Consider the following 18,470-nt stretch of genomic DNA (forward strand, 5'->3'; position numbering starts at 1 on the left):
CACATTAGCTCACTTTTAGCACATTACTTCACTTTTTTTTACCACATTAGCTCACTTTTAGCATGTTACTTTACTTTTTTTTACCACATTAGCTCACTTTTAGCAAGTTACTTCACTTTTTTTTTACCACATTAGCTCACTTTTAGCACATTACTTCACTTTTTTTTACCACATTAGCTCACTTTTAGCATGTTACTTTACTTTTTTTTTACCACATTAGCTCACTTTTAGCAAGTTACTTCACTTTTTTACCACATTAGCAAGTTACTTCACTTTTTCTACCACATTAGCTCACTTTTAGCACGTTACTTTACATTTTTTTTACCACATTAGCTCACTTTTAGCACGTTACTTTACATTTTTTACCACATTAGCTCACTATTAGCAAGTTACTTCACATTTTTTACCACATAAGCTCACTTCTAGCACGTTACTTTACATTTTTTACCACATAAGCTCACTTTTAGCATGTTACTTTACATTTTTTACCACATAAGCTCACTTTTAGCACGTTACTTCACATTTTTTACCACATAAGCTCACTTTTAGCACATTACTTTACATTTTTTACCACATAAGCTCACTTTTAGCATGTTACTTTACATTTTTTACCACATAAGCTCACTTTTAGCAAGTTACTTCACATTTTTTACCACATTAGCTCACTTTTAGCATGTTACTTCACATTTTTTACCACATAAGCTCACTTTTAGCACGTTACTTTACATTTTTTACCACATTAGCTCACTTTTAGCACGTTACTTCACATTTTTTTTACCACATAAGCTCACTTTTAGCACATTACTTTACATTTTTTACCACATAAGCTCACTTTTAGCACTTTACTTTACATTTTAAACACTTTTTAACCACATAAGCTCACTTTTAGCATGTTACTTCACTTTTTTTTTACCACATAAGCTCACTTTTAGCATGTTACTTCACTTTTTTTTACCACATTAGCTCACTTTTAGCATGTTACTTTACTTTTTTTTACCACATTAGCTCACTTTTAGCAAGTTACTTCACTTTTTTACCACATTAGCAAGTTACTTCACTTTTTCTACCACATTAGCTCACTTTTAGCACGTTACTTTACATTTTTTACCACATTAGCTCACTATTAGCAAGTTACTTCACATTTTTTACCACATAAGCTCACTTCTAGCACGTTACTTTACATTTTTTACCACATAAGCTCACTTTTAGCATGTTACTTTACATTTTTTACCACATAAGCTCACTTTTAGCACGTTACTTCACATTTTTTACCACATAAGCTCACTTTTAGCACATTACTTTACATTTTTTACCACATAAGCTCACTTTTAGCATGTTACTTTACATTTTTTACCACATAAGCTCACTTTTAGCAAGTTACTTCACATTTTTTACCACATTAGCTCACTTTTAGCATGTTACTTCACATTTTTTACCACATAAGCTCACTTTTAGCATGTTACTTTACATTTTTTACCACATAAGCTCACTTTTAGCAAGTTACTTCACATTTTTTACCACATTAGCTCACTTTTAGCATGTTACTTCACTTTTTTTTTACCACATAAGCTCACTTTTAGCATGTTACTTTTTTAAGACATAAGCTCACAGTAAGCACGTCTTTAACACATTAATTTCCTCAGTCTAAAACACTGTTTATTAGGAAGCAGTAATAGGGGTTGGAAAACAATAATGTAAGCATGAATCACGGCTGTTTTTGAGGCGTAAAACCCACGCAAACGTTGCAAGTGAACCTCAGGAGAACAGTTCATTAATCAGAAACAAAAAAATGATCTTTCACACTAATTTGAAATCAACTGAATAACAATTATTAAGCTTGATCACGCTAAAGTGCAACCAGCCAAGCAACAAGCAGACAAACTGAGGCAGATCATTAGAGATTATTATCAGGGACTTTATTATACAGACTTTAACTCTCACACCACCGACATCACCATCCAAACACCACCAGCTCATGTTCTGGGGATCATCACAAACCGTCCAAAGAGGCTCCTGCCACATCTTAACTCCTACACCTCGTTCCCAGTGAACCCTCTGGTCAGCTGTTAGGTGCAATTTCATGCAACCTGAAGACAACAGGAGTTTTTCCCTGATTGCACCTGATCTTTTTTTTAGGCAGTGCTGCCGAAAGCACCTTCTGGAGGAAAAGGCCCAGTGACGGCACCATTTCTACCCCATGCTGAAATGTTCCTCAGGGGTGCAAAAGTGGACAGATGAATCCTGATTAGTGCCTCATCAGAATATGATCGGAATTTAATATCCAGTAGTGTTAATTATACAGTGCTTTACTAACTACTGGTTGGGTTGTGTTTAGGTTGACCAGTTCAGTCTGAATCACTGTAATAAACGTCAATAATACGTTACTGCAGCCTCTGTACAGAAGTTTGGAAAAATAACTTTCAGTTTTGTTTTGACATATCTGTGCATTCTGGGTATTTTTATAAATGATCCTTAATCAGATTAATAACTGGAATCATATCAACGGCAAATTTTCTACATGCTTAAATTAGAAAACTGCTTAAATAAATTAATTTAAATTTTTTTTTTGTAATATTGTTTCTTTGCACAATTTTTTAAACATTATAAAAATATTCCTAAACATTTTTCCAAACTTCCAAAATTTGAAAATGTACAAATTTTTTATGATATATTTCACACACACTGCGTATTGACATAGACCTGGTGATACGATACATATCACGATACAGGAGTTACGATTTTATTTATTGCAATACTGTAACCACGACAATATACTGCATAAAATGAGGGATGCAGCCTCTGAATTGGGACACGCCCACTGTCTGACGCCAATCTTTACATGTAATTTATTAATTAAATTATTAATTTATTAAATCAAATTGATAATTATTATTTATTACATTTTATTTATTTATTTATTTATTAATGAAATGTATTAATTTAATTACATTAATTTATTCATTAAAAATGAATATTGTGGTTTTGAGAATCAATACAGTATTGCGGAATCATAATATCGCGATAACTCGATATATCGATATTTTCTTACATCCCTAATTCATAATTTTTGTTATTTTGTTATTATATTTATAAAAGTCTAAAAGTCTTAAATTTCTAGATGCACTGAATCGTGTCCTATTAAACCGAGCTCAGGACGTTGTGAGGCCCGGCGTTTACAGCCCTGATGTTCCTCCACACACAGACCGTATCCATTAAGCTGCACTTTCATCAGTAAAACAGGAAACTGTTTGATTTTCTGCAGCATTTGTCTTTCCCACGCTCCTGTAAGGCTGCTTCGTGTGTAACAACCCTACCTATACACACACCTTCACGTATGCTGAAGACATTTACAGCTACAGTGGCGCCGGTGGTCGGGGTATATGAAGCGTCTGCTCTGCTAACGACTCCTGCAGAAGGTTCCAGTCACAGACGCTGACTTTAAGTGCAGCTTCTCCTAAAATGGGATTCAAAGCAGTGGCTTTGCCACCAACTGTTCCCAGACACACCCCCTGCTCTATTAAAGCTGATTTATCACCCACATTACACACACATCTGCTCATGGCCAAGCAGACAAGCGCACACACTCACACTCTCACTCACACACACTCACTGCAGCAAATGCCTGTCTATCATGTCCTGATTTGCTACATGCTGCTTTCTGCTTCTCTCCAGTCAAAGAATCAAACAAATAAAATGGTCTAACTTTAATCTTACCCTTGAATTAACCCCAAATCCTAATCCTAACCTTAATCTTACCCTCAAATGAACCCTAAATCCTAATCCTAACCTTAATCTTACACTCTAATTAACCCTAAATCCTAATCCTAACCTTAATCTTACCCTCAAATTAACCCTAAATCCCAATCTTACCCTCGAATTAACCCTAAATCCTAATCTTACCCTCAAATTAACCCTAAATCCTAATCCTGACCTTAATCTTACCCTCAAATTAACCCTAAATCCTAACCTTAATCTTACCCTCGAATGAACCCTAAATCCTAATCTTACCCTCAAACCAACCCTAAATCCTAACCTTAATCTTCCCCTCGAATTAACACTAAATCCTAATCCTAGTCTTACCCTCAAATTAACCCTAAATCCTAACCTTAATCTTACCCTTGAATCAACCCTATATGCTAATCCTAACCTTACCTTTAATCTTAACATTACCCTTGAATCATCCCTAAATCTTAATCCTAACCCTAACCTAAATCAAACCGTAAGTCTACCCATAAATCTAAAAAGGCTAAGGTTAAGGTTTGAGTTTGAGTCAAATCTTGCGTCTCTGTCTCTGGGGTGCGACTCTAAATGAAGTCTCGAGTCTCTGGTGCACGAGTCTGAGTCCTTTGGGATTGCTGTAGTTTTGAGTTTCTGGGGTGCAACTCCAGATCAAGTCCTGAGTCTCTAGGGTGTAAGTCCAACTGGAGTCCCGAGTTCTCTGGGGTCTGAGTCGAGTCTTCAGTCTTTGAGGTTTAAGATCTGAATCAAGTTTCTAGTCTTTGAGGTTCTGGATTCGAAAGAAGAAAACCTTCAACTTATGCAAATGTTCTTGGCGAATTACCAGTTTAGCTTTGAAAGCCTGCGTGCTGGGCCAGGAAAAAATCCCACATTGGCAAAGGACGTGTTAACAGACTCTTTATAAACGCCACATGCGAACTGGCATGCGCACAAAGGCTTATCGATACGGTCCAACGCATGCTAGTGGAACAATATCCACATCTTATTAATGTCATCTCTGCTCACGAGGGCTCGGTGTTGGAGGCTCATTAGCACACAGCCAGCACACTTCAGAGCTCAGGTAACCTTGAGCTCCCATTGATTTCATCTGGCTGGATGTGACTAGAGCGTAGGAGAGATTTCTGAACGGTAAGCAGGAGATTGGAGCGCTCTCCACTACAAAGCAGAGCGAGTGACTGGGAGTCAGGCTCAGACAGAGGCAGCGGCGCTTCAGAATAAGAAATGCTAGCAGGTTCACTGTGCCCAGTGGGGCTGTAGCTGGATGAAATCAGATGGAAAGTTTCAAACCTTCTCTGAAAGCTGACTTTTGTGGCTCTTTTCCAGAGCATTGCTCTTGTTTGTCCAATAGAGGGCATAAACTGTGTACCAATGAGTTCTGACTGACCCGTACCTGTGTGGTTAGTTCACCACGGAGATGCAAAACATCAGAGGTCAGAAAGAAAGTATCATAACAGAACCCGAATTCACCCTCAAACATCAGAGCAGTTCTGAACTTGGGCATATTTCTGTGGATTTGTTCTGTGGTGGTCAGGAAATAAAACCTGGAAAAAAAAAAACAAAAAAAAACTCCAAACCGAGTCGAAATTAAATCTGAGACTATGTCAAGACCAAGTTAAGAGGGGCTGAGAACAAAGTAAGAACCAGTTTAAAGGGGGCTGAGACCAAGTGAAGGCAGAGTGTAAAAGAGGCCTAGACCAAGGGAAGACCAAGTGAGTTTTAAGGGAGCTAAGAGCAAGTCATTGAGATTGAAGGGGGCTGTATATCAATTCAAGAAGTCTAAAATGGGTCTAGACCAAGTCAAGCCAAGTCTAAATGGGACCAAGACCAAGACAAAACTAAGTATAAATAACTGAGACTAAAAGAGGCCAAACCCGAGTCTACAGGGGGCCAAGTCTAAGTCTAAAGTGGGCCTAGATCATGTCAAAAAACAGAGTATAAAGGAGGCCAAGAAGAAGTCAAAACTGAGACTTAGACCAAGAGGTCCAAGAGTCTAGAGATGGTGGGGCAAAGACCAAGTCAACCCAAGTCTAAAGGGAACAGAGACCAAGTCAAAACAGATTCCAATAGGGGTCAATACCAGGTCAAACCAAGTATTAAGGGGGCCCAAGATCAAGTCAAAGTCAAAACTGAGTCCAAAGGGGGCCAAAACCAAGTCAGACCAGGTCTAAAGGGGGCCAAAACCAAGTCAAAGGAGGTCTAAAGGGGACCAAGACCAGGTCAGAGTCAAAACTGAGTCTAAAGGGGGCCAAGACCAAGTCAAGCTAAGTAATTTTGTATGAAATTCCACAATCTTAAAATGAAAGTAAACTCCTTGGACTTCCACTCAGTTTATGAGCTTCATCTACCCCCAAGGTCCAGATGTACAGATGTACAGTTACAGACTGCAGCCTCTCTCTACCCCATTCATCATTGGTCTTAACAACAGCTGCTGAGAGCATAAACAGTGATAAACTGTGCATCAATAAATGAGCTGCATCCTCTAGATGGGAGGTTTCTGATAAAGTGGCCGCATTAATAAAAATATGTTTTTAGCTAGGTCTCTCTCACCTGTCTTTTCCTGTCTCCTTTTTAAAGACGGTGTCGCAGTAGTTCATGCGCTCCTCGGTGGTGACGTAGATGCGAGCGTGAGGGTAGTTTTCAGCAGCCTGTCGCAGCATGTTGTAGACGATGCCCTTGCCGTCCTCCCTCATGTTGCGCAGCGGACCCCACACTACGTACACCGTCTCGTTGCCCTGGCCGAAGAAGTGCTGGGGCTTCTGGAGCAGCAGCGGCACGCTCGTGTGGGAGACCACCCGCAAGTCAGTGCGGCGGCCCACGTCCGACTCAAAGCCACGGGTGGGTGCGTTGTTCATCCGCCACACGCAGGACGAGCGCTCGATCTCATGACCCGCCTGCCGGCCCAGCATCTGACCTGAACTGGACACCACACTGCATACGTCACAGTGCAGCTTCAGAGGCTGCAAGAGAGGTATCACACGTTAGCTAATGAAACTTTGAGATTCATAATTTACATCAAAATATTTATATGAAGCTCTAATGACATAAATATCCAGTATGAAGCTCTAATAGCATTAATATCCAGTATGAATCTCTAATAGCATTAATATCCAGTATGAATCTCTAATAACATTAATATCCAGTAGGAAGCTCTAATAGCATTAATATCCAGTAGGAAGCTCTAATAGCATTAATATCCAGTATGAAGCTCTAATAACATTAATATCCAGTATGAAGCTCTGATAGCATTAATATCCAGTATGAAGCTCTAATAACATTAATATCCAGTATGAAGCTCTAATAGCATTAATATCCAGTATGAAGTTCTAATAGCATTAATATCCAGTATGAATCTCTAATAGCATTAATATCCAGTAGGAAGCTCTAATAGCATTAATATCCAGTAGGAAGCTCTAATAGCATTAATATCCAGTAGGAAGCTCTAATAGCATTAATATCCAGTATGAAGCTCTAATAACATTAATATCCAGTATGAAGCTCTAATAACATTAATATCCAGTATGAAGCTCTAATAGCATTAATATCCAGTATGAAGCTTTAATAGCATTAATATCCAGTATGAAGCTTTAATAACATTAATATCCAGTATGAAGCTCTAATAACATTAATATCCAGTATGAAGCTCTAATAACATTAATATCCAGTATGAAGCTCTAATAGCATTAATATCCAGTATGAAGCTTTAATAGCATTAATATCCAGTATGAAGCTTTAATAACATTAATATCCAGTATGAAGCTCTAATAGCATTAATATCCAGAATAACATATTTCTCATTATACAAACAGGAACTATAAACAGCACTCATACTGCAAAATGACCATTACTGTGTCCAGTCTTACTAAAAAGCTGTACATTAGCACCAGACATTCACATCTCATGAACACTCACTTGATTAGAACGCCCTAACATTTACTTCCTCTCCCTTTATGAGCACAGTTATAATTATAGCCTCACTATATAAATTATTATCCCCCTCTACTCCATTCATCACTGGTCAGTTTCTGACCACAGGACTGTTACTGACCAGATATGATTTGGTTGGTGGGTCGTTCTCAGCACAGCAGTGACACTGACAGGGCTGAGGACGGCTAACAAAAGGACACTGAGGGGCAAGAGGGTGGCTAACAAAACCTCTGCACCAACAGATGACGTACAGACCCTAACTGTCCAACAGCAAGGTGGAGCTACAAAGGAGGAGTTTCCAATAAAGTGGTCGCTGAATGTATTTCTCAATAATGCATACCAATGTGAAAGCAGAATTGCATTCCAGCTCCAAAAACGATGACAAAGCCTTATCTGAAACCCAGGCTAGTACCCCGTCGTTTAAAAACAATACATTTCTTTCAGAGAATTGCAATACGTCAGCACCTCCGCACTGAGCGCATTTCTTTTTTCTCCGGACCAGGGATTAGATTTCACCTGGGGCCGAATTCTAGCAGAGCAAATGCTTTTTCTCTCTGATCCAGGCCAGCTCAGTTACAAGCCTAATCATCTACCTACCATAAAGTCAGCTAGTAAAATAACGTGTAAACTTACAAATTCTCTAGCATAACGAGGTAACTCATTTAGTTAGCAGGTAACTCGTTTATTTAGCAAATTCTCTAGCATAACTCAAAACAATTAATCATGAAAGTTAACTTAAAACAAGTAACTTTGCACATTAAGTAACTCAAAACAATTAACATTTAACAATTAACATTTAACTAAGCAAGTAATTTAGCAAGTTAACTGGCAAAACGAGCTAACTCAAAAAAATTCATCTTAAAATTTAGCTGGAAAAATGAGCTAACAACACAATTGATCTTGACAGTTAACTAGCAAAATAAACTTAAAGAAAGTAATTTAGCAAGCTAACTGGCAAAACAAGCTAACTCAAAACAACTGATCTAGAAATTTAGCTGCAAGAATTAGGCAAATCTTGATAGCTAACTAGCAAAACAATGAATTTTGAAAACACCTAGCAAAATAAGCTAAGTCAAAACAAAGAATCATAATAGTTAGCTGGCAAAACGAGGGAACTCAAAACAATGAATATTGAAATTACCTGACAAAATGAGTCGAAACTAGAAACTTTAGAAATTTTAGAAAATCTAGAAATTTAGCTGGAAAAATGAGCGAACTCAAAATTATTCCTCTCAAAAGTTCAACTCAAAACAATTGATCTTGAAATGTAACTTAAAAAAAGAGGTCACTTAAAACAAGTAACTTTGCACGTTAGGTAACAAAACTATTAACTTTTAACAATTAACTAAGCAAGTCATTTTACAAGTTAACTGGCAAAACGAGCTTACTCAAAACAACTGATCTTAAAATTTAGCTAAAAAAAACCTGAGTTAAGTCAACACACTTGAACTTGACCATTAACTAGCAAAACAAACTTAAAGAAAGTAATTTAGCAAGTTAACTGGCAAAATAAGCCGATTTAGAAATTTAGCTGCAAGAATGAGATAAATCTTGATAGCTAACTAGCAAAACAATGAATTTTGAAAATACCCAGCAAAATAAGTCAAAACAATGAATCATTATAGTTAGCTGGCAAAACGAGTGAAATTACCTGACAAAATGAGTCCAAACTATTAATCTAGAAATTTAGCTGGAAAAGTTAAAATTACTTAAACTTAAAATTATTCATCTTAAAAGTTCAACTCAAAACAACTGATCTTAAAATGTAACTGCAGGAATTAGGACATCTTGAAAGCTAATTAGCAAAATAACTTGAAATTAAAGTTACAATTTGGCTGGCACAATGTGCTAACTAAAAAAATTATATAAAAAAAAGTGCATTAATATGTATATATATCGAAATCAGTGCATTGATCGGTACCAACAGGTTTGCCAGGGCTGCAGTAACAGCCAATCGAATGGCTTGCATAGAGTTTTCAGCACTGAGCCTGCAGTCTAATTAAAACAGACACTTTAGTTTATTAGGCAGCACCTGCAGATCACCCAGGCCAGGGCGGCAGCGCGTGGTGCTTGGTCCTTTTTGTAGACTCGGCATAATTTTAGTGTAGCTGAAAATACGAGCTGGAAGTCGGGTCGCTCACAAGCTGGATCTGGCCCACTAACTGATGATCTGCTGTGGGTTTTAGACGCCATGGACAGCTGTGTCATCAGCTCGGGCTTTAACGAGTGGATTTTACGTGAACCTTGAATAATTAGCATGTTAAGCATAGAAAATCCCCCCCACCACCCCCAGAGTAAACGAGCCTCCCCGCCCAAACAGGCAGGAAGGTAATCGTAGGCAGTGAGAGGACAGACCGCCAACAAAGCACTCTGCTGTGCTAAATGAGGGGACGGCGGCGTTGGTCCGAGTCACGGTATCATATCCATCACGCCAGTCTCTCCGTTTAGCTGGCTAATGTAGCGGACGGGCGATGAATGCCATCAGAACGGCCCATCCCCACAAATTACAGCTTGTTTCGTGCAGCTTGGCTGATCAGCAGAATTGGGTGACAAACTGCCACAGCGCAGGGATAATAGAGGCGATCGATACCGTATGACTGACCGGCAGCCCGAGATCGGACAGGAAGGCATCTGCGCCAGTGGTCACGGTGTGTAACCGATGTTCTTCTGCTCCAGCGAAGTGGCCCGATTGTTTTACGCCCATTGATCGATTTCTGTGGGCCTTTACATACAGTGGCATGCGAAGACTACACTGTGTCCAAATGTTTGTGGACACCCAGTTCAGCTACTTCAAGTTGCATCTATTGCTGACACAGATGTGCAACAGAATAGGACATTAACCTTAGGCACCATTGCTGCCTAATGTCAGGCGTGGGCTAGAGGGGTATAAAGCCCCCTTAGCATTGCGCTGAGGAGCAGTGGAGGAACTGAGTTCTCTGGATTGATGGACAGTGCTCCATCCAGTACTTTTGGATGGGATGAGTTGGCTTGTTGGGGATCCTGACCTCAATAATGCTTCTGTCAGTGAATTCAATCAAATCCTCACAACAATGCTCCTCCAAAATCTAGTAGAAAGTCTAGAGACAAGTCTAGACACAGTTACTCCAACAAAAGCAGGACCAACTCTTTTTATAACCCTTGATTTAAAAAAAAAGAATGGTAAATAAGCAGGTGTCCCAATACTTTTGTCCAAAGAGTTTATCAACACATTTTGTAGAAGCTAAGAGTCTTTCAGGTCTTGTTTTGGGGATTTTCGCTCTGTCTTCCTGCACTAGGTGTCTAGTCCAGTGAGGTCGGCCTTGGCAACACCTTCAGCTTCATCCCATCCCTTGAGGTACTCCATTGTGGATTTTGAAGTGTGTATAGGATCCTATATATCCTGCTGTAGAAGCTCTGTTAATGGGGCCCGGTGAACACCAGAGGGCGCTCTGCATGACAACACCAAGCATCGGAAGCGGATCAGCCTTTACATGCCGGGATTGGCCCCCGATCCCATGTCACGGAATCTGATTGGGACATCCCTTGGTGAAATATCCACCTACTGAAAGTTTATAACCTCCACCGACGACAATTCTCCGCTGGTTCCGATGTTCTAAGTGAGTCGTAACTCAAACCTAAGACAAACCGTTTCCTCTTAACTCCGCGTTCCCGATCCCGACAGCGTCCTTTGTTTGCTTTGGCGGGGTTCTGTGCACCCTTGCGATCAACCCCCTGAGGAAGAGGCTGAACATGAACTTCAGCTGAAGAGCAAAAGCTCGACCTGGGAGCTGAAGATTGCTTTTCATGCTTTTTTGCAGAGCTCGATTTTAGCCTCCAGCCTCTCAGCGGAGAAAGAGAGAGCGAGAGAAGGACAAATGGATGGACAGACCTGCTGCTGTAGCCTTGGACTGTCGCCGGTCCCAGCATTAACACACAGTGTGTCCCAGCCCGCCACGCTCCACCAATCTTCACAGCTCTCTGCACATATCGATCGGCCGGGGCCCAGCTGAGAACCCCCTCGCATTCTATATCATCTTGGAGACTCAGCGGGCCGGGTTCATAAAAAACCCAGCGGTGAACCTGCCGCGCCATGCGAAATGTGCGGCACGGTGATTAAGTCCTGTTCAGAAAGTCAGCGCGGTGGTGATCAGTGCGCCGGTAGCGGTGGTGGTCAATCCACAGTAAAAAAATAAAGCTTACAGAAGTTAGTGGAAGTCAGGTGATAAAAAAAAAAAAAACCCTGAATATGCTTCCGGCCCTGTGTGGACCTGTATGTCCGTCCATCCAGGTCCACACAGGGCCGGAAGCATATTCAGAGAAGGTTAGAAGAAGAAGGGTAAGGGCCTTGATCTAGGGCCCTTAACAGTCCGTCCTCCCTATAGGATTGTACCGCTCTGTGACGGCACATGGTGCATGACGGCACCATCCTCTGGTAAGACAGTGGCAGGTCTGTCGGTGGCAGGACAGTGGAACACAACCCCAAAAGCCACGGTTATTTTGGTGGGATTTTGGTGGTCAGATGGAGGCTGGAGATCCCAGAAGAAAGGACGCAGCTCAGAGAGAGAGTCTTGGGTGCAATACAGGACTTGGGTATCTCACAAGGTCCAAACATCTGGCGACCACCTGCTGCTGGACCGGACCAGACCAGACCAAACAAAAACACTTCCCAAAAAACTTGCAGATTTGTTAGAAGGTTAGAAGAAGAAGGGTAAGGGCCTTGATCTAGGACCCTTAACAGTCCGTCATCCCTTTATCATTGTACCGCTCTGTGACGGCACATGGTGCATGACGCCACCATCCTCTGGTAAGACAGTGGCAGGTCTGTCAGTGGCAGGACAGTGGAACATAACCCCAAAAGCCACGATTAGCAACTGACAGCAAAAGCAGTTCTTCAAGCAGTTCTCCAAAAGAAAGGAACAAAAGGGAAAAGCTGGAGGCGTGTTCTCCCCGGAGATTCTGGAGTGTAAGCAAAGAACGGAAGAAAGGGGCCGAGAACGGAGAAGATGAACATCTGAAGGGTTTAAGCGGCTTCATGCTTCTGAAACATTGTCGGTATCCCTGCTATTGTGGCTTCTGTTGGGAGTACGCACACAACCGGGGCATCCAGGGCAATCCCAAAGCTGCTTTAAAGCTTTCGGTCGTCGGAGGCATATAAGGATTCTCTGCAAACTACTGAAGCCCCACAAGTCACCTTTTGTCCCGTCCTCAAACGGAGCGTGAATAGAGACGGAGCCGGCCGAGAGTTACAGCAAAACGCCGTGACAGGGCAGTTAATCTCTTATATAAAGCCCAGCGGCCGAAGGCACAGCGCAGTGCTGATTGTTTCTCAAATTTTGACTGCCTCTTTTTGGCCGAGGCTTTACAGTGTTCTTCCTCCCCTCTGGGTCGTATTTAATCAGACTGAAAGCAAGACTGGAACAGCCGAGTACCTCAAGCCCTTCATGTTTCAATTTGGCTCCGTCCTGCACTGGACTCACATTCTCAAACAGCTAACAGAGGAAAGCAGGGTGGGAAACCAGTGACCTGGGATTTTGGTGGTCAGATGGAGGCAGGAGAGCCCAGAAAAAACGATGAGTCTTTGGTGCAACACAGGACTTGGATATCTCACAAGGTCCAAATGTCTGGCAAACCACCTGCTGCTGGACCGGACCGAACACGTCCCAAAACACTTGCAGAATTGCGGCCATTGGCCATTTGCACCGCTGACCCAAAAAGGCAGAAAGGTGAGATCGTGGGTGAGAAGATGGAGTCAGTATGGTCTGTACTGACTGCAGAGGGAGGTGGAGGCTACCACCTTGACACGGATAGAGGTCTCAGAACCACAATGTACATCCTCCAGAAACATGGGGTCTTATAAATAATGACTTAGATTGACCCTGAGGGAGAAGGTACTAGCGACTTACAGGACGGCATGAGTTAAAGGTTTTTAGGATTCATGTCCAGGTACAGCAGAGTCTCTCCCTGAGAATAGTTAGTGTGTGGGCTCAGGTTCTGCCTGCGAGCTTCATCACTCTTAAGCACCCCCTCCTGTGCAATGCCGACCACCTATGGAGATTTTGCCTCAGTGACTCCAACGTGACGTGGATGCAAACACTCAACACAGTGCTGGAAATAAACCTGATGAAACACTGATGGGATCCATTTCAGAATGTTGTTAGGGGTATATATGAGGGTCTGTGAGACCCCACTGTAAATAGATAGCATAGTGATTAATGCTGTAACCCTGAACGTTGGAGATCAGGGTGCGAATACCTTGATCTCCAACGTTTAACAGCCAGTTTTTGTTTTTGTTGTAGAAAATATCGTTAGGATTCTTCTAGATGTATCATGAAATATGTGAAAGCCATCCTGGATCCACCTGAAAAGGTGCCGGGTCCAATCAGGGAGGGGGCAGATCCAGGTCAACCAGAACAAGTAAATGCCTGGAACTAAAATTTGTGCAAGCTGGATACCTTAGGTCCTTTTTCCTTTTCCATTCATCTCTGTCCTGTACCCAACGCCCATACAGAACAGAGCGAGAGCGAGAGAGTTACCCCTCCTAGATAAAAGAGCATAGTACATCACGAAGTCATTCTCAATGCAGCCAACATGAGAATCATTAATTCATGCCTTCCAGGGCTGCACTTAACCTCCAGATTCATTACGATGCTGGAAAACCATTATCCATTCACCGGGAGTAATTAGTATATTTGGGTCCAGTGTGGAACCGAGGCCCTTGCATGGGGCAAGGGGGGAGGCCTACTTTTTGGTACGCGTTTGGCACAATGGTGCAACACCTAACCAAGCTCTTTCACACTGTGATATACTATTATGCTGATGACTAGGGGCTGTTTGAGCACCAAATAAAGCATGTCTTAAAGGTCAGACGTAACATAACTCTCGTGAAGCGTGGACCAGTTTTACGGCTCGGTAGCACGGTCTCTATTGCGGCTGCTGTAGGCACAGTGAAGGACAACCTAGAAGACCTGCTGCTGTTAGAGGGTAATGAGCACATTCATGTCAAAATAAACGGCAGCGAGGACTAGGGCATGTCGTGCTATAAGTTCAGGCCACAATGGGGACCGTCATTCTGTGCTGACAGCACAAAGTAATGAGGTATAACATCGTAAAGACATTTAGGGTGTAGGGTGTATTTGTACTTAGGTTTCCTCGGTCTGGACCAAGTAAGAAAATGATATCATATTGAGATATCTGCAATCAAAGCAAAATTCAGATCAGAAGGACGTCTCAGAACAAGAGCTACAGTAATTAGGACCAATTACAGTCAGGAGGTCTCAGAACTAGACCTATGCTAACCAAGACCAATCAAAATTAGTCTCTGAAAAACCCAATTACAATCAAGGGGAGGCCTCAGAACAAGATCTATGATAACTAGGACCAATCCTAGTCAGGAGGAGGTCTCAAAGCAAGATATCTGGTAACTAGGACCAATCACAGTCAGGTGTAGGCCTCAGAACAAGATATATGATAACTAGGACCAATCACAATCATGAGGAGGTCTCAGAACTAGACCTATGACAACTAGGCCCAATCAAAGTCAGGTAGAGGTCTCTGAAGAAACCAATCACAATCAGGAGGAGGTCTCAGAACAAGATCTACGATAATTATGACCAATCACAATCAGAGGAAGGTCTCAGAACAGGATCTAGGGTAATGAGGACCAATCACAATTAGGTGGAGGTCTCAGAACAAGCAAGGTGGTGATTATAACCAATCACAGTCAAGGGAGGAGGTCTTAAAATACACACAGCGCACCACACGAACGCAAACCACTCTGCACATACAGCAGTATATCCAATATACCACTGGCTTGAATTACAGAACTCGATTTTTGCTTTTAATGCGCTCCCCCCCTTCCCTAGATCCTGTGCTGCTTCTGGGATCCATCTGGGACGTACTGCTCACACAGCATGAAGCCTTTAACCAGTTAACATGGACGTGGAGCTGAAAAGCGAGACACTGCATGTCATGCGTGAAACAGGCCTAAAAGGTTTGCGTCCTTCTTGCGGTACCCAGACTAATTCCCCGGGGACGGGAGCAGAGCACAATTGGCTCTAATTTCCCTCGTGACCACACTACCTTCTTCAACCTCTCTACCACTAGCCAGCTTCCCCCTCTGCTTCTGTCACCGTTCCTCATCTCGCTCTGCTTCCTTCTTCTCAGTTGCCTGTGTTCCTCAAGTTATTCTCCCCTCCTTCTCAGGGATCCGGTCGCCTTGAGCTCCTCCATGTCTTGTGTTTTGCCCTAGCTACTTTAATCCCAGATGTTCCTCTGCAGTGGCCTCTGCACGCAATTTGGTCACACATCTGGATTCTTGCCTCTCTACTTTTACCTCTTTTCATTCTCCATCCCAACCCCTTATTATGACCTCATTTCAGCCACTGGTAGACCTATTACATGTTTAAATTTGGAAGTTTAGATAGGCTATCCTGGCCTAACTGGTATATGGGGCTATGACTGAATCCCCGTCCCCTAACCCTTCCCTTTCCCTCTAGCTCCCTACCACCTTCTTTCTTCTTCAACCTCTCGACCCTCACCTCATCCCAAAGTAGGGAAGCAACAACTAATCAACCTAGTCGACTAAACTCTGCGACCATTAATCTGCCTTAGTGCCTTCGTGCTAGACAGGACGTACGTGGACCATGGATTAATCTCCAAAATTTAACCATAACGCTTTACTGCCCTCAATCTGAACGCAGAGCTGCAGTGAAAACCTACAGACTGAGAACCAGTACAGAGCCAGAAGGTAACACAGACACACATCTGCAGTGGAGAGCAAAGTTCTCATATGGGCACGAGACCCAGGAAATATGAACATGGCGTCAGTTTACAAATATAGTCCTACCCCTCAGCAAAAAGAGCCAATCAACTTGCTGGCTGAGAGTGGAGGAGGGTCCATGATATTGTGGCTCCGGTCAAACCGTGTCAAAATAAAAGTCACTAATGAGAATGCCCTGATCCGATCCAGTGACTCAGGATCGGGGGGCAGATCCAGGCATTTTTGATGGATCGGGAACTGGCTTTTAAGGTTCCGATCAACTTACAGTCCTTAGGTTTGCGGTTTCAGAGTGCCATCTGGCGTCCTCTAGGCGCCATTGATTTTACTCGCCCCCTTGTCCTTGTCCTGGCCTCGCTGTTCTGTTGGCTCCTTCCACATCCTTGCATCTGATCCTCACTGCCTTGTTTCCTGCTTTCTTTCAGTAGAATTTCGACTCCTGCGACCTCACGTCTGTCAGCTTCTCAGCTCAGGTAGTTAGAGCATGTTGACAGCATTGGTGAGGTGTGAGCGGACAGGCGCTCGAATGTGTCCACATCCATTCTCAGGCCAACTTACACCAGTGGCTTCCGTCACCTCGTCCAGTTTCCAGTATCTCAATATCAAGGAAACTGGACCAGGCAACAGAACAACTGGTACAAGTTGTAGAGAAAGCTTACTGGTCTCACTGCCCCACCCACCGAGCAAGTGCAGGCCTAGGCACTGGAACAAGCGCTGTCTCTGTTCAACACCAGGCCTAATTGGACGCACTTGGTCGCCTGCTATGAATGAAACATGAGGCCGAGGTTCCTCACCGACCTGTAAACAGTGCTTAAGAGCTGCATGAGTGCTCCGAAACTGCTCCTTAAGCAAGCCTGATGGCTTACACTGCACTCCCTGTCACTCAACAGCACAGCCTCTTCTGGCAGCTGACAGACAGCCACCGCTCGCTCAGGAAGGGTGTGAATGCTTTAGAAAACTTACTCCATGATGGTCTCTCTCTAAACATTACATGGTTATCCTGTAGGCAGAAATAAACTGTGGACATTGGTGCCACTTTATCTGAATTATACTGTAGATGCTTCATAGACGTTCACCTGACATCCAACTAACATCAACTGAACATGTATTAAATGCAACTGAACTCTAAGCTGCATGTAAATGGTTGTCTATTGAATTTAACCCAACACCTTAACCTTGAATCACTCCTAAAACCTAAACCCAACCCTAACCTAAACCTTATATCTAACCCTAAACCTAACCCTAAATGTTATAGTTATGGTAAGGGTTAGGGTGTAGGGTTAGAATCAGACAATCATTTATATCCAGTTCAGCTGAATTTAATACATATCCAGTTGAACGTTAGATGAACATCAGGTGAGCATCTACGAAGCGTCCACAGTGGACCATCCAACTAAAGTAACACGAAAGAAACGTTTTTCAACGTAAATCAGACAAACTCTGGTGTTTCTGATATTCTGAGCACTGAAGATCAGTATGCTTAGTATAGAAGCCCAAGTCTGCCAAAACCAAAACATTCTAAATATATTTATTAATAAAAGTAAGAACAAAGAAAGAAAGATGTTAGGAGAATAAACACAAATTAATTAATTTATTTATTTATTAATAAAAGAAAGAATGACGTTATGAGAATAAACACAAATTAATTAATTAATTAATTTATTAATAAAAGATAAGAATAAACGAATTACTTATATTTCTTAAATAATTCATTAATCAATTAATTAAAGTGAAAAAATAATAAATAATTATAAAAGAGTATTAAAAATGCAAATAAAAATATTAATGCATTAACATGGGACATAAAACCATAAACAAATGGTTTTATTAAAACAAAACAAAAAGTGTAGAAATAAATAAGAACTACAGTATCTGTATTTTTATTTATTCACTGTATCTCGTAATTTATTTAGTTCGGTTTTATTTACTATTGTTTATTTACGCCTATATTCATTTTTTATGTTAGTTTTTTCCTGCATGATGATTTTAAACTTTTGTTTAACTTAATTATTCATGCTTTTCTTCCCTTTCCCTTTATTTATTTATTTATTTC

General features: G+C 41.7%; 1 protein-coding gene across 1 annotated transcript in view; it reads right to left on the reverse strand.

The window, feature by feature from the left end:
* The window catches only part of st6galnac3 (ST6 (alpha-N-acetyl-neuraminyl-2,3-beta-galactosyl-1,3)-N-acetylgalactosaminide alpha-2,6-sialyltransferase 3), a 75,692-nt gene that overhangs the window by 28,883 nt on the left and 28,339 nt on the right, over nucleotides 1-18,470 (reverse strand). The window contains exon 3 of the mRNA XM_072688374.1: nucleotides 6,286-6,695. Within this exon, the coding sequence (XP_072544475.1) occupies nucleotides 6,286-6,695 (410 nt within the window). The remainder of the gene's footprint in view (nucleotides 1-6,285; nucleotides 6,696-18,470) is intronic.

The sequence above is a fragment of the Salminus brasiliensis genome, chromosome 9 (assembly GCF_030463535.1).
Source record: "Salminus brasiliensis chromosome 9, fSalBra1.hap2, whole genome shotgun sequence".
Taxonomy (NCBI): Eukaryota; Metazoa; Chordata; class Actinopteri; order Characiformes; family Bryconidae; genus Salminus; species Salminus brasiliensis.